Source organism: Petaurus breviceps, unplaced genomic scaffold (genome assembly GCF_028583685.1).
Source record: "Petaurus breviceps papuanus isolate PSGF00001 unplaced genomic scaffold, PetGlider_PUasm1.0 214, whole genome shotgun sequence".
Taxonomy (NCBI): Eukaryota; Metazoa; Chordata; class Mammalia; order Diprotodontia; family Petauridae; genus Petaurus; species Petaurus breviceps.
Window position 1 is genome coordinate 10053565 of NW_027185863.1, and position 23138 is coordinate 10076702.

General features: G+C 38.0%; 1 protein-coding gene across 1 annotated transcript in view; it reads left to right on the forward strand.

The window, feature by feature from the left end:
• ATP4B (ATPase H+/K+ transporting subunit beta) overlaps window positions 1-23123 on the forward strand; it is a 28002-nt gene extending 4879 nt beyond the window's left edge. The window contains exons 2-7 of the mRNA XM_069094070.1: window positions 2242-2370; window positions 10276-10389; window positions 11600-11799; window positions 15140-15199; window positions 17946-18047; window positions 19428-23123. Of these exons, the coding sequence (XP_068950171.1) occupies window positions 2242-2370; window positions 10276-10389; window positions 11600-11799; window positions 15140-15199; window positions 17946-18047; window positions 19428-19589 (767 nt within the window). The 3' untranslated portion in view covers window positions 19590-23123. The remainder of the gene's footprint in view (window positions 1-2241; window positions 2371-10275; window positions 10390-11599; window positions 11800-15139; window positions 15200-17945; window positions 18048-19427) is intronic.
• Window positions 23124-23138: the final 15 nt, after the last annotated feature.

A 23138-nucleotide genomic window follows, 5' to 3' on the forward strand; every position in this document is an offset into this window, starting at 1 on the left:
CCCTGCCTTCCCCCCCCCCAAAAAAAAAAAAAAAAAAAAAAAAAAAAAGCAAAAGAAAGTACTCTGGTGCAAAATCCTACACCCTGGGAGTCACAAGACCTAAGATAGCTTTGTGACCATTAGCTACTGTTATACAGCAGAAAAGCAGTTAGATTTGGAAGCAAAGGACTTGGGTTCAAATTTCACCATATGCTTCTTATATGACCACAGGCAAGTGATTTAATTTTTCTGGGCCTCAGGTCTTCATCTATAAAATAAATGCTCTTTCTCTAACATCCCTTCCAACTCAAAGTCTATGACCTTATCATCAGAGGAATCATTTAACCTTTATTTGTAACAGAATTGATATTAAGTCCCAAGGAATCAGAATTCTCTCCTTTTCCTAGTCCCTTGCTGTAACTGAACTGAAGGAGATGTCCTTGGAGGGAGGCCAACATATGTTTCATAAAAAATTGTGACAGTCCAACAAATTAATTGAAAGTAGCATTCCTGGGCACAAAAAGCCAACTTTGGGTTTGGGCCTCAAGGTCAAAGGTCAGAATGAAATCATCCAATCAACAAGCGTTTATTAAACTGCCTACTATGTGCAAGCATTAGCCTAGAAAGAGAAAAATGACCCAATGCATTCAAGAAGATTGCTTTTTTTTTTTTGAGGAAGACAGGAAAAGTCTACCTTTGCACATTAATCTGAAGGACAAAGTAATTAAAACATTTTAGATACAAATTCGTAGAGTACAGTGACAGTTTTGTTTTTGGCTCTGTGTGACTAGCCAGCATAGGGCCTGGCATATGGTAGATTTTTAATGTGTTCACCGAATCAAACTGAATGGGAGTGCTAGTATGGTCATTGGTCAACATTTCTGTGACAAATAGTTTAGTTCCTTTTTCACAGTGTGATAAATAATCCGAGTCAGGTCAGTATTTTGATCTCCATGTCACAGATGAGGAAACTGAGGTCCAGACATAGCTGGAGTCGACCAGCCAGTTAGGGGAGCAGAACCAGAATACAAACACAGGCTTTCAATATATGGGGTTTCAAACTGCTGCTCACGTGTCCTGTTCCTTTTGTCTCCTCCCACACTTTCATTCATTTGGCTCCTGGCCTTTAATGATGCTCTGGGCCATTGGAGAGACTGAGTCACTGACTAGTGCCTACACCCAGTCACATGGCAATTTAAGAAGGAAAGAAAAGCTTGGAGTCCTTTTATTACCTTACGTAGAAAATTATAACAAACAAAAAGTCATGTTCTACCACACGAAGCTTCAGGTTTTTGGAGCAAATAAAGAATGTCTGCTCCAACATAATTTTTTCTATTTATTTGAAAATTTTAAGATATGGGGATAACTGTCTCAAGTAACTAAATGATCAGGATTGAATCACAAACCAAGAGAATGAAAAACAAAAACAAACACTGCCAAACCTACTCATCGGGATATTTTGAAAAACAGGAATAGCAAAGCCTCCCATATAATTTCCCCTTTGGAAATATCAGCGTGTTCATCAGACCTTGCTCACGCTTTAAGCGGGGTTGGATGTAATCCATAAATCAGGTTGGGCAAATTTTCAGGACGCCAAAGTTTCCAGAGCGATATGCTCCTACCCTTGGAAAAGTACAAAAATTCCAGATTACCCCAAAGGTGGCTGAGTAGATACCTAGCTAGTGTACCTGGTGTCAAAATCCCCTTATCATAGTGGTGGAAGTCACCTTGACCTCCTGTAAGTTACACTCCCCTTGAGCTGGCACTGAGTTAACGTTAAGTACAAGAAATTCCGGGACACTCCTTAAGTTAGGCAGCAATGCAGTGTTGTGGGAAGAGTTGGATTCATATTCTGTCTCTACTAGCTAAATGACTATCAGTTTAGCCTTCATCTCCTCACCTGGAAAATGGAGTTCTTGAATTAACTGTGCCTAAGGTTGTTGTGGAGAAAGATCTTTATAAAACCTAAAACATTATTTAACTGCTGATCTTAGCACATTTGCTTGGTTAATTCCACAGCTTACCTATAGCAAGGCAACAGGGACCAAGTTAATAGGGCTGACTACTTTTAACCTTACTTTTTTTTTTTTTAAAGCAATCGGGGTTAAGTAACTTGCTCAAGGTTACACGGCCAGTTATTTCTGGGTGTGGTGCTGAGTATCTGAGACCGGGATTTGATCCAGGTCATCCCGACACTGGAGCCGGTGCTCTTACTCACTGAGCCGCCTGGCCGCCCCTAACCTTACTTTTTTCTCTTTACAGTGTGGATCAGTCTCTACTACGTGGCTTTCTACGTGGTGATGAGCGGGCTTTTTGCCCTTGCCATCTACGTTCTAATGTGGACAATAGATCCATACACACCAGACTATCAGGATCAATTAAAGTCACCAGGTAAATGTGATCACTTAATTCTACCGAATATCAGAAACATCTCTTTTACACTGATGTCTGAATTCCTCAGGGGTGTATCACCGTAGCAAAGCTGATTGGTGGAAGCAGGGATTCACCTCCAGAGTTAGGTCCAGAATATCAATTAACTTGTCGATCAGAAATTTCTAATGTACCCCCCTAAGTGCCCAGCACCATTAATTCACTGCCTGCAGTTCCTGGCCTCTCATCTGTTCTTGCTCACATTTTAAGCAGGGTTGGAAAAAAAAAAAAAAAAGGCAGATTGGGCACAGCAGGGAAAACAGAAAATCCATGTGCTTTGTGTCCTCCAAGAGCTTATAATCTAGCTGGGGAGAAAACAGTAAGGCCAGAAAAGCAACTAGAGAATAAGACATAGAGTACAAATACAAAAGGAAGTTCGAATGGAGGTGATCAGCTGACAGCTATTAATCTAATTGTTTATTGCTGAGGACTTCTGGGAATTAGACCTCATGTCCGTCTGACTTCCATTAAGAAGCGTTCCACATAAGCATGTGGACATGGAATTTTAATGTATGTATTTAAATACATATATATGTAACAGGCAGCTTGGCATAGTGGAGATCTGGCCTTGGACCTGGGTTCAAGTCCCTCCTTTGACATATACTGACTGAGTGACCTTGAGCATTTGACTGAACCTCATGGTGCTCTGGGCAGATCTCATGAGTATAAGATAAAACAGATGCTGAACTACAATGGCAAAGAGTTTCCTAAATCAACAAACAGGTCCAGTCCAAAAAAAGAAAAAGATGAAAAAAAGTATAGATGATTAATTTGTTTATTTCTGTCTGGAGGCGAGTTAGAGCCAGCCTCAGAGTCAGGAATAATAATAATAGCCGGTATTTTTATATAGCTCTTTTCAAATGGTATCACATTTTATCCTCATAGCCCTGGGAGATAGGCACTATCACTATCTCTAAAGAAACTCAGGCACACAGAGATGAAAGGATTGTGACACAGCTAGTGTGTGCCTGGGGCTGGATTTGCACTCAGGACCCAGGCCCAGAGCTCTGTAACACCTAGATGCCTTGGTCAAGTCCTGCTTTTGATAGAAGGACTATATAGTCCCGGGCTAATCATTTAACTTCTCAGCCCTAGGAATTCTCTGTGACTATAGGCTGCAAAGCAGTTGCTGATCTGCACTGAAAGGAGCCTCTTCACTGGGAGTTCCTTAGACCAACAAAGTCACAAATACAATAAAAAATCATAATTTCCTTCTAGATCTGCTTGTAGTCTTTTTTTTTAATTAATTCACTTAATGAGATTAGATTTATCTCATTTCTCATTAAATTTTTTGGATCCAGATTCTTTTATTTGTTGTGTAAACTATCAGCGTTGTAGTACACATATATAATATTTATGCCTTCATCAAATCCTCACTAAATGTTGGACACAGCACTAAGGGAAGCCCCAAAGGATTCTCACTGAATCACTCCATTCTGTCGCTTATCTTTAATTCTACTTATATGCTTTTTTTTCATGTTCTTTCAAAATATCATATATTTTAACCTGCACAAGTGTGCATGTGGCCTCCAAAGCAGGTTCAAATATGATCTTTTTAAAAATGAATTTTATTGATGTATTTGTTTTCACATCATCTACATTACCCAGCATGTCCTTCTACCTTCCCCCTTTCAGAAAGCAAATCCTTAAAGAAAAAATAAAAATGTGAATACAACAATTTACCAAAGAAGATCAACATACGTGACATCATATGCAGTATTTCACACTCATCATCCCTACCACCACCCCTTCTTCGGGAGTAAGTTTGGTCATTATAATTTTCTAGAAAACATAATGTTTTAAAAAGAAAAAAGAATTTTATATAGAAGCTTTAATTTGGGGCACTGGAATCACATTTTATTTTAACAGCACAGTCAACGAACAGGGGATTCACAGTGACTCATCTTAGATCAAGGATGTCCCAGGGTCCAGTTGGCCTACAGTAGAGAGTCAGACTTAGGTACGTTTTCTGAGCTGTTCCCTACCCCCACCCCAGCATGGGGCTGCCACTGGTACCACCAAGCTCAGAGTTAAAAGAGGCAGAGAATTCTAGAATTGTTAGAGTTGGAACATATTTGGGGGATCATTTGAACTTATTTCCTCATTTTTTTCATGAGAAAACGAAGGTACAGCATAATTAAGTGACAGAGTGTACTTAGTTGAAAGAGATCTCCAAGGCCATCATTTTACAGATGAGGAAACTGAGGGGGGGGCAGTAAGTCGCTTGCTCAAAGTCACACAATTAAGTACCAGAGGTACTCCTTTCCAGAAATAGCAACTGATTACAGCTAGAACTATTTCTGCTATTCCACAGAACTATTTTTGACCTCAAAAACGTAGCATTATATTTTATATTATATATACATATATATTTCACTGTATTATATCATATCCTGTTATACCATATGATATATCATATTATAATGTACTTTATAATGTATGTACAGCTAAGTGGTGCAGTAGATAAGAGTGCTCACCTATATTCAAAAAGACACGAGTTCAAATCTAGCCTCAAATTCTTATTAGCTATGACCCTTAGCAAATCTTTTAGTTTGTTTGTCTCAGTTTTGTTATCTGAAAAATGAGGATAACAGCACCTACCTCCTTTTATCTTGTGAAGATAAAATGAGTTAATATTTGTAAAGCTCTTTGCAAATTTTAAAGCACTCTATAAATGCTAGCTATTATTATTAAACAAATCTATAGACTTATCATAGAGATAACTGAACTATGCACAAAAAAACCCTCCCCCCACACACACCCTCACCTCTGAAGGTGACCCCTCCAGTTAGTGGAAAGGGCATTGGATTTGAAGTCAGAGGTTCAGCTCTTGGTTCTGCTATGACAGATGGTGTGACATTGGGCAAGTTAATCTCTCTGGGACTCGGTTCTTTATCTGTAAAATGAGGGGATTGGACTAGATGGTCTCTGGGGTTCTTTGCAGTCCTAGGTCTAGGATGCTCTGAGCTCTCCTCTCACTCTGCTTGTCTCTGCTACTCCTGTGCCCTAAGAGATTATCTAGGCCCAACTCTTTCATTTTACAGAGAAGGAAACTGAGACTCAGATGGGGAACTAGGCCAAACCAATTGGCCAAACAAGCAGCTCCAACTCCATCTCCGATACTCTTTCCATGGCTACTTGCTGCTTTTCCTTTGCCCCTGTGACCTTCCCTTTTGTATCATGCTTATGCAGCTGTTATATCTTCCCTCCCCCCAAACCCCACTGTTTTTATGAACTCATGGAAGGCATTGTGCCCATTTTCATCTTCATCTACAACAAATATCACAACGCCTCACATGTTCCTGGGCCTCATTCATAAAAAGAGGGGGATGGACAAGATGATCTCTTAAGTTTCTCTTCCAAACTAGCTGTGTGACCTTGGGCAAGTCCCTTAACCCCAATTGCCCTACCTTCCCCTGTCCAAAAAGCAAAAAAATAAAAATAAAAAAACTAAGGTTCTCTTCCCTGCCTCCAAAGTCTCTTTTAACTCTAAATCCTAACCACGTTATCTATAAATATGGCAGTTATCAAATGTTTGTTAAACAGCAGAAAAACACATTTGAAAAGCAAGTGAATAGCCACCTAATTAATAAAACAGAGGTACCCAGATGATGCACAAAACAGCCTTCTCATCCCACCAACCCAAAGTGACCTATCCCTCTCAGCTCAAATTTTTCCCGGGCATTTTCTTGGTTCTCATAGGGTCATTACATATAGAAATGAAAGTGTTCTTAGACATTACCTGTTTCAATCATTTCATTTTCCAGATGAGGAGAGGGCCCACAGAAGGGAGGTAACTGGGTTAAGGTCTCATGGGCACTGGAACTTGAATCAATGGAAAAATCATTTGCAAATTCTGGTGTGCTTTATTATAATTATCAATTAGCACTTTCACAGTCTAATGTTTCAAGGATCTAATCTTTGATGCTTACAACTTGTGACCCCAGGTAGCTCTCTAAGACACAGTTCAGTCCCTTCTCAGCACTGGTAGAGAAAAGTCCTTTACTAGGATCTCCTTTCAGTGAAATTACTTTTCCTATCTCTCTCTTTCTCACTAACACACAGACACATGCTCACACACACGCACAATTCCAAATTGTTTTTTCAGAAATGTTCGGACCAATCCATGGCTCCATATATCAACACAGTTCCTCCAACATTAACTAGTCCCATCTGTCATCTTGGCCAATTTTGACTAATATGAGGTGAAACCTCAGTTATTTTTCATTTGCATTTCTGATTTCATGCCATCAAAATGGCCTATTTTATCCCAACTCAAAACGCCTTAAAATCTATCATTTAATTTATTCTCACAATACCTTTTATGGTGGTACAGGGTTACAGACCATCATTCTTTTTTTTACGAAGGAGGAAACTAAAAAAATAGGAATTTATCCATTTGGGCTTCTAGGTCACATAGTGGGCCTAGGCAGATCTGAATTCAAATCCTGCCCCAGACAATTCCTAGCTGTGACCCTGGACAAGTTACTTAAGTAACTTTATTCTTCAGTTTCTTAATTTGGAAGATCAGGAAAATAATGGCACCCACTTTCCAGATATGTGAGGAAGAAAAGAGAGAAAGTTATGTATATAAGACACTTTGCAAATCTTAAAAGTACTGTGTAAATGCTAGTTATTGATGTTGTAACGTAAAAACAAAACAAAACTGTGAGAACCCATGTCTCATGAACAGTCCAATAGTCCTTTCACTACCTACCATCATTGCTGAAGGGGAGAGAGGAATCTGGGAGGTCAAAGCGTACCAAGGATTTGTTGACTGATCTGCGGCAAGAAAAACTTTGTCCTAATTTTTGTGAGCAGTAAGATGTTCATATAGAACTGCAATCCCTGTGGGTGTTTCTTGTTAGAATTTCTAGCACAGAGAGAATTCCATTGGCAACTCAAGCTTTAGAGGGTAAAAGACCATATTAGATAAACAGATAATAATTATAATCTGCAGTAGGATTCTAGGGGCGTAGAGGAATTGAGAAGGGTTTGAGGGCAGAGGGCTGATGGAAGCAGTGGAAGTGTTACTTCCTACAAGAGGCCATTTCTGATGGGTTGCCGGGGCCCTGTATGTGCCGGGCATGGCTCGGCTGGACAGACCTTTCCTGTCAATCTTCCAGGTTGTCTTGGGCTGGAAATTTGTTTTACTCTGTCTTTTTGTGAGTTCTGCTGCTCTAGAATTTGTTTAGAGTCATTTTTACATGTATTTGGAGGGGTTTGGGGGAGAGCTCTAGCAAGTCCCTGCTTTTAAAATTCTACCATCTTGCCTCTGCCCCCTGTCACTGTATTTTTATACATGTCATTCCATACAAGGAAAATTACCTCCCTCCTGCTTTACCCTTAACCATCTGTGACTTTAAGTCTAGGGGTTTTTTATACTAAATCACTACATCACATCTGCTCAAACAGGAGTGTGGGTGTGAAGATATGCTTTTAGCCACTGCTGTTACCCATGTGTATGCATAGACATGTCATTGGCATGACATAGAAATGTCATTGGCACAACACAGACATGGCATATCATTGGCATGGCCTAGCATGTTGCATGACAGAGACATGATACCAGTGAGACAAGACATAACATTGACCTGATATAACGTGACATAGACATGTCCTTGGAATGACACAGACATCACTGCAGGCACGGCATAGACATGTCGTTTGCATGGTGTCACAGACATGTTGGCATGACATAACATAGATGGTCATAGGCATGATGTGGGCTGTTGTTGCGATGACACAGTTATATAGCTGACATGGAAAGACATGTCTCATGACAACATGGCACGGCATATCACAACATAGACATGACATAGAACAACATAGACATAGCCCAGGGTCACAAAGTTAGAATATGTCTAAAGTAGGATTCAAAGTCAGATCTGACTGAATTTAAATCTACTTATGTCTGTCACTTAGGGGGCAGCTAGGTGGCCCAGTAGATGGAGTGCTTGGCTTGGAGTCAGGAAGATGAGTCTTCCTGAGTTCATATCTGGCCTCAGACACTTGCTAACTATGACTCTGGGCACCTAACTTAACCCTGTTTACCTCAGTTCCTCATTTGTCAAATAAACTGGAGAAGGAAATGGCAAACCACTCCAGTATCTTTGCCAAGAAATCCACAAATGAGGTCAAAAAAGTCAGACGTGACTGAAACATCTGAACAACAAAAATGGTGTCACTTGGGAGTGAATTATAAGTGAACGAGGAGGAATTCCCTCCTCCCTGAAGGCCATCTCTAGTACTCCAGCGAATCCAGTTACTGACCCACAGTAGATTAAGAAGAGAAGTGGGGACCAGGGTGAGGAGAAAAGAGACACTCCAAGGGCAGCAGGGAAGGAAAATGAGACGCGGCCAACTTGAAACAGGTGTGAAGATTTTACTACATATAAGGGTCTCTCTCACAGCTGCTTTGTAAGGGATGAACAGACCTCAGGCCCAGAACTAGCTGTACATATACTTAAAGTTGTATTTATCTATCATAATATGTTCCAACCAGTCCATCTCCATAATCTCTTAAGTATTCTATACAGCTACTGGTCACTGTGATATTATATGATGACTTTGATGTTAATAACCATTTGCATTTATTGCTGCTTTAAGATATGTAAAGCACTTTACATATTGTCTTATTTGTTCCTCACAATAACCCTGAGAAGTGGGTGCTATTATAACTCCCATTTTACAGATGAGGAAACTGAGGCACAAGAGGTTATGTGACTTGCCCAGGGTTACACAGCTAGTAAGTATCAGAATCAAAATTTGAACTTGAACTCAGGTCTTTCTGACCCCAAGTGCTACTGTGCCACCTAGCTCCCTGGGGATGACAATGAGTTATGTGATATATTATTAACAACTCACATTTATATTGTACTTTAAGAAGTAAACATTGTGTTTCAATCAGGCTATGGCCACATTTAAAGAAACTATCTTTAAATCTAATTAAATTCACTGAAACTATTGAAGAGAGGAAGCCTAGTTTGCAGGCATACAGGAGTCTGCTCAGGGGATGCTAAGTTGTTTTTTCCCCCAAAAAAAACATTTATTTATTTACTTTTAGTTTACAACATTGAGTTCCAAATTTTCTCTCCCTCCCTCTCCTCCCACCCCCGCCCATGACAGCATGCAATCAGATATAGGATCTACAAATGCCTTCACATCAAACATTAGTCAGGTTGTAAAGAGGAATTATAACCAATGGAGTGAACGAGAAAGAAGGAACAAAACCAAACCAAACACAAAAGAGAGCAAGTGGTTTGCCTCAGTCTGCATTCAGACTCTGCAGTTCTTTCTCTGGATGTGGATAGCCCTTTCCATCTTGAGTCTTTTGGAGTTATCTTAGGACCTTGCACTGCTGAGTGGAGCCCAGCCTATCAAAGTCAGTCATCACAGATAGTATGTATCCGAAATTGTGTACAATGTTCTCCTGGTTCTGCTCGCCTCACTCTGCATTGGTTTAAATAAATCTCTCCAGGTTATTATAAAGTCCGTCTGCTCCTCATTTCTTATAGCGCAACAGTATTCCATTACATTCATATACCATAACTCGTTTAGCCATTCCCCAATTGATGGGCATCTCCTTGATTTCCGATTCTTTGCCACCACAAACAGAGCTGCTAGAGATATTTTTGTACATACAGGTCTTTTTCCCACTTGTATGGGTGCTAAGGTTTTTATCCCAGTTTCCCCAGATGATTATTATTGCATAACTTTGGGACAAAGTAACCCATGTGATGCATTCTCATCAAGAAGATAAGTTTACCACTGCTTCCCATCTCTCCCAGTTATGCTGGTATAGATTTAGATGACTGAGTTCATGTTTTAAGAAGACCATGTCAAACATTGTCTTTTCCTCCTCAGGGGTGACATTACGGCCAGATGTTTATGGTGAAAGAGGTCTACAAATCTTCTATAATGTTTCTGACAATTCATCCTGGAAAGGTCTTACCCAGCCACTTCACACATTTTTGTCAGGTAAAGTAAAAAGCTTTGTTTGTTTAACTTTGATTTTCCAAGAGGGAAAATAACAAAGAAGCCAGATTTATATCACATGTATTATTATCCCCACTTTATAGAGGAAGAAAACAGGTTGAGATGACAAATGACTTGTTCACTAGCACAAAGCCCATAATTACCTGAGGAGAAATTCAAAGTCTCTAGGGTCCAAGTCTGGTGCCCTATCCTCTCTACCACCTTCTTTCTCTAGACCCTGACTTCATATGTTCATGCAAAACATTGAGGCATTTAATTTTTCTCCCCTTGAATCATCCTAATAATCAGGATATTTCATGGATTTGGGGGTTTAGATTATACAGTTTTGCATGTGTAGACATTGCTGTCTATGTAGACATAGACTGTGTCTGTGTCTGTGTCTACACATAGGCCTGTATTGATGTCTCAGATCTTTCAATGACTTGCCTTGTGGCTTTGGACAAATCCTTCTATTCTTGAAAGTGGCTCTAACCCAACCTCTTTAGGACCTCATGAGGCTAAATGGGACATCAGAATTGTAAGCTCTTTGGGAAATTGAGAAAAGGAGAGAGATTTAGTGAAATCCAAGTTATATTCTATTATGACTTGACTTGTCTTTAAATGGATTTGATCTCCTCCCTCCCCCATTTTGGGTCTGGACCTGTGACTTCACAGGTGTGTAAGAACTCTTTGTCAAACAAAACTTTTTTTTTTAGGAAATCTCTGTTGTAAGGTTCCCGAGGCTAATTTAACATTGTGTGAACTTTAATGTCATTCTGATTGAAAATCCTTCTTCCTCAGTAAGTGAGCTAAGACAACTTCTAAATGAGAGTAGTAAATTGAGAAGATAAGCAAGGTGGTTTATTCCATGAGTGCCCCGGCTCTTAAAGAGACCTATTCACTGACTGGGCAGTAACCTCACTCTAAGTGAGTACATGGAGAGACCATAGCCTAAAAGGGCTGGGGTCTCCCATTGCATCCTGGGCCATCTCGTCATCCTGATGCATATGTGGTCACTGGACCCAGATGGCTCTGAAGGAGAAAGTGAGGCTGGTGACCTTGCACAGCCCTCCCTCACTCAAATCAAAGTCAACTACAAGTCATGTCATCATTTCCCTGATTCCATGGTCCTCTTCAAAAACAAAGGACAAACACAGCACCCAAGCCGAGGCTGGTGAAATTCATTGTTTGCCAAATTGTCGTCCTACTATAGCTTACTCTCCGGAAGCACAAGAGGAAAATATAAACTGCTCATCTGGGCAGTACTTCATTCAGAAAGAATTTCATGCTCCAAACCACACTAAGTTTTCCTGCAAGTTCATGGCAGATATGCTTCAAAATTGCTCAGGCCTGACAGATCCTGATTTTGGATTTCAGGAAGGAAAACCATGTTTCATCATTAAAATGAATAGGGTAAGTATTGAGTTTCCAAAAGGCTGGTGCTAATCATGAGTATTAGGACTCAGCTTCAAGTAGAATTACTTCCTTTAGACAAAGGTAGTTCATGGAATGATGGGAATGTGTGTACTTAACCTATCCCCAAGTAAAAGCATATTCAGTTCATAAAGATGCTGCCTCCCACATTGCTCTTTCCTCTCTTTGCTATGAGCAAACAAAGTCAACAAATGGCTATTCATTATATGTATGACGTTGTGGTTGACACTGTTGGATACTATAGATAGAAAACTTCTCAGAACCAAGATTTCATAAAGAAAAAACATGTTCAACCCTTATAAAAACTATTCCACAAAATACTAGCATGGAAAGTTTAAAAGGTATGTATGTCCTTACCTCACTTGTGTTTATATAGACATAGCACATATATAAATATGTGATGTACCATTATATATTCAATAAGTTTATGGAACATTATGGGGGATACAAATAAGTTTTATAAGACATAATACTAGGCAGCTAGGTGAAACCCTGGATAAAATGCTGGGTCTGGAATCAGGAACACTCATCTTTCTGAGTTCAAATCTGGCCTCAGACACTAGTTTTGTAATCATGGGCAAGTCACTTAACCCTGTTTGCCTCAGTTTCCCAAATTGTAAAATGAGCTGGAGAAGGAAATGGCAAACCACTCCAATATCTTTACTAAGAAAATCTCAAATAGGGTCATGAGTCAGACATGACTGAAAATAATTCGATAACAACAGCTATAGAAAATCGAATGTTACAGGTTGAAGGGGCTTTAGAGATCTTTGGTTCAGGCTCTCTCAGTTTATAAAGAAACTGAGGCTGGGGAGCACATTTAAACTGTGCTTTTAGGTTTCTAAATCACTTTCCTCCTAACAACCCACAGGATTGGGAAGTAGTGTGTGAATTATGTACTCCCATTTACAGCTGAGAAAACTGAGGCAACATGAAATCAAGTATTTTACACAAGTGTCAGAGCCTAAGATTTGTACCCAGTCTCCTGATTCCAAGTTCAACTTTTTTTCCTTTCCTTTCAGGAATTTAAGATCTAATTGGGAATACAATGCATACAAATGATGATGCAAAGGTCTGCTTAATCAAAAAAGCAGAGATTTTTGGAGCTGGAAAAGACCTTGGAAAATTACCAAATGCAACTCATTTTTACAAAGAAACAAACAGAAAAACGACATCCAGGCCCATCAAAAGAAAATTGATCGGGGTGGCTAGGTAGCACAGTGACACAATGGCCCTGGAACCAGGAGGACCTGAGTTCAAATCCGACCTCAGATACTTAACACTTACTAGCTGTGTGACCTTGGGCAAGTCACTTAACCCTAATTGCCCTGCCTTCCCCCTCCAAAAAGCAAAAAAAAAATTTAATCTCAATGATCTAAGGTCCCTTCCAGCACTAATTTTCATGTTGATTATGTCAGAATATGATAAAACCTCTAAGCTTAAGAAACTCATCTAGGATCACTGCTGCACACACACAAGGCCTCCTGATGAGAAGATTAAACGTGCACAAATGGGACGGGCAACACAGGCCAAAGAAAGGATGGGTGATCAAGAAAGGCTTCATGAAAGCTAAGAATTTGAGCTGGGCCCTGAAGGATAGTTAGAATTCTGATATGTGGAATTTTGGATTGAGGGGTAGAATGAGGAGTATTTGGGGAATGAGGAAACACAAAGATGTAGGAAAATCTATGCCATCAAGAGATGGCAAGTTGGCTTCTTTGGCCAGAGCAGTGGGAAGTGTGTGTAGGAAAGGGACAGTCGGGATTTATATTTATATTTGAAGTTTTTAAGGACCTGCAGTACTTTGCTAAGTACATCTTCCATTAACTATTGAAGGTACGTTTGGGAGTTATTCATTAATTTGTTATCTGGAAACAAATCATTCAACAAAAGTGGAGTTAATTAGATTAATCATTGTGAAGTGTTTGTGAAGTTCAGAATTTAAAAATAAAACAAGAAGGGGCGGCTAGAGGCGCAGTGAATAGAGCACTGGCCCTGGAGCCAGGAGGACCTGAGTTCAAATCCATCCTCAGACCCTTAACACAAAAACTAGCCGGGTGACCTTGGGCAAGCCACTTAACCCCAACTGACCTCCAAAAAGCAAAAAATAAAAAATAAAAAAATAAAACAAGACTACTCATCACAAACAACACATAAATAAATTGGTGAAACTCAACAACTCTAAAACAAAACATACAAATATGTAAATATTATGTATTTAAAGCCTCTTTGGTGAACCAATTTAGAGGGGTTTTCCCCCCTTATAATTACAAGTAAAATGACTTTCAAGTCAGGCATTTCTTTAATATAAATGAAGAAGTGGTGACATTCATTTTTTGGATGCAAAAAAAAAAATGAGAAAAAAAAAAAGCTTTCTTTCTTATAAACCATGTATATACCCTGTGAAATACCAGGCTTCTATCTCAAAGAAATCAAAGAGAAAAAGGATCTATAGGTATAAAAATACTGAAACAATCTCTCCTGACAACAATCAAAAATTAGAAATTAAGGGGGGGAAGAAGGGTGTCCTCCTATCGGGGCTATTGGGGAAAGGCTAAACAATCGTGGCATATGAATGTATTGGAATGTTATTGTGCCATAAGAAATTATGAAATGGACAATTTCAGAGGAAACTGGGAAGACCTCTATGGGCTGTTCTTTAAGTCCTGTTCAACTCTTCATTACCTCATTTGAGGTTTTCTTGGCAAAGATACTGAAGTGGTTTGCCATTTCCTTCTCCAGCTCATTTTACAGATGAGGAAATGGAGGCAAACAGGGTTAAGTGACTTGTCCAGGGTCATACAGCTAGCAAGTATCTGAGGCCAGATTTGAACTCAGGAAGATGAATTTTCTTGACCACAGGCCCAGAACTCTAACCACTGTGCCACCTAGCTTCACAGAGCAAATAAAGCAAAAGTAGAAGAATCTACACAATGATAAGGCTATAGAGAAAAACAACTTTGAAAGACTTTAGAACTGTGATCAATGCAAATATAAAACATATGGCCATAATGATGAAAATGAAATACACCACTCAACCTCTAAACAGAATGGAGATGAACTTAAAATGCAAGAGATAAAACACTTTTGGACAGGGCTAATGTGAGAATGTGGTTTGCTGTGTTACTCAGCTATCTGTTCAGGGACTTTAAAATCTTTTTTTCTGTTTTTTAAAATTGGATGTCCAATGAGGAAAGGGATAGTGAGGACCGATTAATATTTTAAAAAACTTATATGAAGAAATAAAAATAATAATTTAAGAAAAAATAAGTAGCTTATTTCTAATGTGTTTAACTGAAATGTCTTTTTTCTTTTTCAGATTGTCAATTTTCTCCCTAGCAACAACAATACTGCTCCCAGGGTGGACTGTACATTTCTAGTAAGTCTGATTCTTTTCCTACTCCAGAACTATTTCAATATTTTCACAATAATCGATACCTAGCACAATACCTGGCAAACAGCAGATATTTAATACATTCTTTCTGATTGATGATACACTGAGTATAAAAAGCAAGTCTGATGAGTAAAGAGTATAACTAAAAGAATAATATGATAATAATGCGACTAATGGTTACATTAGTCACAACACTGTAGACAACAAGAGTTGATAGCCTAGACAGACCATGTGAGGACACCACATTTTAGGAAAGACAGCAAAGGTAGTGAGAGGGCTGGGACCTATGCCACGAGGACCGAAAGTAACAAAGGAGGCTTTACCTGGGGAGGGATGAGTGCTAAGCAAAACAAATTCTAAAAGATGTACAAAATACTCATATCACATTCTCTGTATGAAGTGATGAAAGCAAACAGCTCTGGAGAAGGCTGGGAAGATCTATATGACGACACAGAATGAAGTAAGCAGAATAGGGCAACAATTTATACGATGGAAACAATATCATAAAGACAAAAAACTTGGAAGGCTTTATGAACTCTAATCAGCCTCATTACCAACCATGATTCCAGAAGACTCATGAGGAAACATGCTACCCACCTCCGGACAGAGGTGAAGGACGAAAGAGACATATGTGTGTATGTATATGTATACACATATACACACATGCATGCATAGACACAGACACACAACCAACCGTGAAATTTGTTTTGCTTGGCTATACATGTTTGTAACGAGGGCTTTGTTTTCTTAATCGGGGAGATGGGAAAGAAAGCAGATTTTTGCTGTTTAAAAAAAAAAAACCACCTTAATAAAGGATGATTTACCTGGAGAAGGGAAGGCTTGGGGGGCAGGCAGGATGTAGATAGCTATTGTCAACTATTTATTAGGATATCTTGCGCAAGATTTGCTTTGATTGGCTCTAGACTGTAAAACAAAGAGAGAGCAGCAAATGGGTGTACTAGTGAGATGTATTTCAGCTTGACTTAAAGGAAAAAACCTCTAAATAATTAAAGCTATTCAAAGTTGAAAGGCAAGGTCACTGAATTAAGAGTTAGAGAACTTGGACTCAATCCAATAAGTATTTATTAGACACCTACTGTGTATCACATCACTTAGAAGTCTCCAAGCAGAGGCTGCATGACCATTTGCTAGGAGATGTATAGGTTAGGGTTGGACAAGATGAGTTCTGAGGCCTCTTCCAAATCTGAATTTCTGCAATTTGAGTCATGTCTTTCAAACAAAAAGCATTTTTAAAAAAGGAGCTAATGGAAATTCATTTTCTTGTCAGTTTCAAATGTGTTTATGCTGTTAAAGAATGAAATTCATGGGGCAACTAGGTGGCACAGTGAATAGAGCACCAGCCCTAGAGTCAGGAGGACATGAATTCAAATGTGACCTCAGACACTTAACACTTACTACCCATGTGACCTCGGGCAAGTCACTTAACCCTAATTGCCTGACTTCCCCCCTCCAAAAAAAAAATCAAAGTTGCGATAACTACACATTTCCTGCAACTATCCTTTTACTTAATAAAGCAATTTTTAAGAGAATAAAAATATATAGTTTCAAGATAGGTCAGTAAAAGAAAAGAAGATCAATGAATGATGAAGGCAGAAACTGGCCATTATTACCTTGCTTAGCAAATGTATCCAGCATAGCATCACTTATAGGGGAATACTCAAAATGTTTGGCGATAATTCTGATAAAGATCCAAGGCAGTTTTTGCTTCCTCCTAAAACTATGTCATAATCCAGTATATGGTCATGCTGTCTCTCTACTTGAGAATAGGTACTATTTCACTTTTGTTAAATTAATATACTATTAATATTAATACATAACATTGTTACATATCATAATTGTGTGATATGACAATTTCATTATTATTAATGTAATATACTAAACTTGGTATATTCCTTGCTAGATAGTGTTTAATTTTGTTGAATGATTATGAAAATGAAGTATAGTTGAATTAACATTATCAATAATTACCACACATTACCAACTTAACATCAGGATGTACAAAGAATTCAATATTAAGAGAGTCAATAACATATCCATATTTAGCTCCATCAGAGCCTCGTCTGCTAGCTTTTTAAAAAATTTGGGACATGTCTTCTCAAACTAAAAACTGGACTTCTGTGTTAACAGTTTAAACATGCCTATCCAATTTGTATATTAGTTGAAAACAAGGTATGAAAAAAAAATGCCCACAGTTATAGAGCTTCTATATTTCAGTAAGTATCGTATAAAATATTTCCCCCCTCCAACTGAAGATCCAGTACTAGACAATTTGTTGGTCCTGTCAACAAAAGCTAAAACAAAAACAAATCAGATATTTATTGATGAATTCTGAAAATTTTGAAAAAGATGTCTAAAGAAAATTTTATCGCATCTTGGTCTCCCATGTAGCAACAAAACATACTTGGTTCTTACTCCTAAATGAGGAAAAACAAGCAATTTCTGTGCTTATGAACATATTCTGGCTTGCCTATACCTCAGGACAACAAAATAAAAGTTCTCTTCAGGAAATTTATTCAGGAATGTATGCTCTGCACTATTATTTACAATTAAATTCCACAGGACAAGTTGATTATAAGGATTAAATAGTTTACAGGGATGGCTCAATATTTGTATTGTCACTTTCTCTGATAAGCTATACTATAAACCTGTTAAATAAGCAACTTGCCACTACCCAGAGTAATTGGATTAAAAGTTTATTTCTTACTCCTAGGAAGAGGACCAGAAAGACTTCAAGCCTCTGGAAGTGGACTACTACCCATCCAATGGCACTTTTAGTCTACACTACTTCCCTTACTATGGGAAAAAAGCACAGGTATATTTTTTAATTCATACTTTTTTTATTACCCTAACATCACTGACTTCTTAGAAAGGCAGCTGACACAGCAAAATGAGCTCTGGTCTTAGAATAAGGAAAGCTTCAATTACTAGCTGCGAGGCCATAGGCAAGTCTCTGGCTTCAGGCAACTAAGGCTACCAACTATGGGCTTGTTAAGGATCTGGGTTCATGAAGGAAGTTCTTACACCAAGGACATACAGCTCCTTGATGTATTCATGTGTCCTATTATTGCATTCTCCAAAGACTGCTACAAAGCTTCCTCAACTCTTAAACTAAAAGACTGAGGCTTCTCAGACAACCCTCCTCCACTCCTCAAAACTTAACAGCAGTTATAACAGACAACCCTCCTCCACTCCTCAAAACTTAACAGCAGTTATCAACTCTCTTCCTCTCTAGCCTTAGGGGAAGAGGCCTAAAGTAACACTAATTCCTTAAGTGGGCCCTTGATCCCATCCTTTCCTTACCTTCTTCAGCACTTTGTTCCCTCCCTCATATCCATCCTGGCCTCAGACACTTGACACACTTACTAGCTGTGTGACCTTGGCATCTTAAGGTGGATTTCCTTGGGGTTTTATACTTGAGTGTCTACTATGCTTGCAGCACTCTCCCTTTGGGATTTCAATTTTATGGCTTCAAAAATCTATGCATACCATCTCCAAATCTACATTCTCAAGGCCTGACCCAGTCACCTGTGACCTGAATCTCTAGTTGCTCATGGGATATTTCTGCTTAGAAGTTCCATCTTTCCACTGTAGCACACCTAACATGTTCACAATTAAGTTTAGCCTCCCTAAATGTTCTTCTTGTGACCTTGGGTGAGTCACTTAATCCCAATTACTCTGCCTTCCCTCCTGGCAAAAAAAAAAAAAAATGAAACATTATTTAATGCTAACTTTCGCTTAACCCAATGTTTCTCTACCAATCCTCCCATGATATCCTAAATCATTCCTTTCCTTGTTTATGGAAAGATACCATCTATTTTTTTTTCTTTTAATGAAAAAGGGATAACAAACTTTTGGAAACCAGTTGCCCACTTTCTTAATCTTGCTTTAAGTATACTTATCTCAAATAGACTATATTCAATTTGTTCCATCTCTACCATCCATTTAAATAGTGAATGCTACTAAAAAAAACCCTGAGAAAGGTTAGATGTCTGAAGTATAGCCTCTCACTATGGCACTCAGTTTTGTGGAAGAACATGACATGATTTTCCTGAATAGTAATTGTTTCCAATACCAATTCCACTAAATTCATGTTTCACGTTCACTTTCCTTACATTTGTTGCTTAAATAAATGAAACCAAAAACAACTTCAGGAAACCTAAAAATAATTATCCATCTTATGCTTCCCTTCCAGCCCCACTATAGCAACCCACTAGTAGCAGCCAAATTCCTCAACATTCCCAAGAATAAAGAAGTTATCATAGTGTGCAAAATCATTGCAGAGAATGTAAGTTTCGACAATCCTCATGATCCATATGAAGGAAAAGTGGAGTTCAAACTTAAAATTCAGAAATGAAACAAGCACTGTTCATAATCTAGGTGAAGACTCGTTGAAGAAGGCTGGTCAACATTCAGAAAATTATGAACTACTACTTGTTTTGTACTGATTTGCTTATTTTTATCCCATATGAAATCGGCTTCAATTTTTTTTTCTCTCAACATCAATGCTGAAGTCAACCTGAAAATTTCTGAGAAGCAACTGGGTGAAAACTATTGGGTACTTCCTATGACATCCACATGTTCACAGTTTCATTAGCTAGGCTTTGTGGCTACAATAAAGATTTACTCATCTATTACAGCAGCCCTTACTCAGAAACCATTTAGTGAAGGACATTATAACTGACATCTCTATCTTTGTAGTCACTTTCCTTACGAAAATTCCATGTTTTTCTATTGTTAATGATTATCAGATTAATGTAAAAGCAATTAACCATGTGTCATAAAATAATGACTTGTGATAAAAGACATTCTGTATTCTTGCTTTTAGTAATGATAAGAAATATTAAGAGATATATCCAAGTTATTCTTATAGTAACAAGAATATAATTTTCTTTAACTGGACATCTACAAGTTTCATTTGGAGTATTTTCTGGGTTAAAAAAAGGAATTGATGTGAAAATTCAACTTTCATTTTAATGTACTTATTTAAATTTCCATGATAAATGATTTTTGGAGAATTAAAAAATATAAATATTAACCACTAAAAATTCATTATTTACACCTTTGTACATACGACATTAAGGTGGCCAACTAATTAAATACCATATGACTTTTTTTTAAGCAATAAAGAATGGCTCCCAGACTCCAAGTAATTAATCCATGACAGCAAATTTGCAAAACCAAACACTTCCAGGATCCATCATAACACTGATGTTGGCTTTCCTTCTTCTCTTCCTGATTGTACCTCTCCTCACGTTCATAGGCTGTCTCTGTGAGCTGCTGGGGGTGAAAATATTTATCATGCAAACCTTCTGGTGATGAACATCTCTATTGTAAAAGGGCTGGTCTTTGGATGATGGCTATACCATCTGTTGCCAGGCCCATACTTAAAGCTCAGTAAGAAATGCAATGTTTAAGCTCTACTGACAACCTATTTGATGGAATCATAATTTTAGAGTTAAAAGGATCCTTAGACATCATTGAGCCAACCTCCTCATTTTACAAGTAGAGTCAGGATATGAATCCAAGTCCTCTGGAGCAGATGTATTAAACATGTGGCCAACAGCACTCAAGTGCAGTCTGAACCAGATTAAAATGTAACTGGAAGATATTTAACAAAATAAATAAAAATACAATAAACCATGGAAATAACACATTTCAAAAGTAAGTCAATAGGCAGCCTGCTGGGATCACTGTGTACAGATTAGAGATCCTTGTTTCAATTTGATGTTGATGTCTCCAAGTTCAATGATTTTTCCATGATCCTCTACTGCCTCTCACTTCTGGATTGGCTTTTAGTGTTAGTAGGTATTTCCTTATAACAGGCTGAAACATCTCACCATCAATTGCACCCATTTATTCCTGAAGGTCTTATCTTGGATCAAAGCAAGAGAAGTTTTATTAGTACACTTCCCAGAAGACAGCTTTTTCAGCACCTGAAGATAGCCATTACATCCACAGATCCCCACTCTTCCCACCACAAGCCTTTCTTCTCCTTAAAGCAAAGCATCAGGGGGTCTATGAAAGACAGGTATAATTGCGGCAGTTTGGTGGATGCACAGATTGGTTAAATCACTAGGCCAAGGACATAGAGGAAGAAGCAAGCAGTTTAACTAGAATTTTGATTTTAAATTCTTTTGACCAGACCATATAGCCTTTTTCATGAAGAATCACCACTATCTTGATTTATTATCAGGAACTTGGGGAAAAACCAGAGAAACAATAATCAGAAACAAACAAGAAGGAATTATAAATCTCATATGAAGTGACATGTTAAAAGCCATTAATTAGGATTCAGACTGACCTAAATATTCAATAATTTAAACCTATGTTCTGTTTTGGGGATAACCCTTGCCAATTTTCCATGACAATGAAAACTAGCCCCAAATATTTAGCATTAATACTATCGATCCAGAAATCACTTAATATCTAAGCCTCTATTCATTCTGATAAAAATTATGTAGGAATAAAAATACGTCTAAGTCAAATCCTTAGTCCAACTTTACAAATCAATATATTGAAAATGCAGTGTTTAAGACTATCCCTAAAATTAAAGGGCTTTATATAATTGCAAATACTCAGTGACTATTTTGGTTATAGATAAACAATTCACAAAGATTCGGGAGGAGAATTTCCACAGTGCCCTTCTGTATTCTACGTTAGTGCCATCGAGATAATGCTTAAGAGACACGGAATTCCACGTGACTGATATCGGGGTTGTGAACGACAAGACTGTCTAAACAGTGTGTGCGCAAGCTTTTGACTAGATTTCAAAGTAAAATGAAAATTCTTAATCTTATCTGTTTTGAATTTTCTACTCCTCTTTTCCCTTTCAATAGCATAAATAATGAAGAACTGTTTAGTATATTAGCCATAATTATTATGTTTTCTAATCAATCTCTGAAATGTAAAGTAAAGGTATCACTGGTACGTCCTTAGTATTTAAAGTTCATTCCTGAATGGTTGATTCCACTATGTTACTGGAAACAAAGATGTTCAAAAAACATGAGGTCTTTTGATGATAGAAGGAAAGCATAAGCTATCAGAAGTATGTTTCTATCTAATAGTTAAGTCTCAATCATGTATAGCAAGAGGGGAAGGAATAGTGTGGATAAACAAATGTACAGTTCATTGAATTAATTATTCCAACTTCCAATTATACCCAAACAATGTACTGGAATTAGTTGATTAGATTAATTTGACTGAGTTTCATGTTTCCCTGTTCATTGCCTTAAAATGAGTTTATAAGGTTTTTACATATGAGATATTTATCTTGAATGATCAAAAGCTGACTGTACATTCATTTACAAAGGAAAACTTTGAGACTTTCTTCCCTTCTGAATTTCATTAATCAATTTCATTCATTAAAGGATCATCTTTTTTAATGGTCAAAAGCCTTAAAAAAAATCCAAAGTTATGATGTTACTCAAAATTAATAGCAAATTAGTGGCAGAGATACTGAGATGTATGGGGTTAATTCATGTAAGTAAACAAAATTTGTAAGTCACTTTCAATCACCTATTACTATGAAGGTGAGATGAAAATCTGTCCCAGTTAGGAGGGCACTGTAAAAGTTACTGTCTACCAGAAATAAAGCCATCTTTTATTTCATATACATTATCATCTATCTCCTTCAGGCTTACACAAATTAGCCAGGAGAACATTGGTTCTTCTGGCCCCGCCACCTCCAGACAGGTGAGTATTGTAGCTAGGCATAATCAACATGAGAGGCCAAGAAATAAAACCCCTCATAAATGCAACATAGGGCAATGCTGGGAATTAGGGGCATCACAAAGTTTATCACCAGGGTAAATCTTTTAGGTCCTGGCAATTAAATTTCACTCAATTTTTAAAGCAAAGCCAGACCAAAAAAAATTCTAGACAGAATAATCCTGAATTAGAAAAA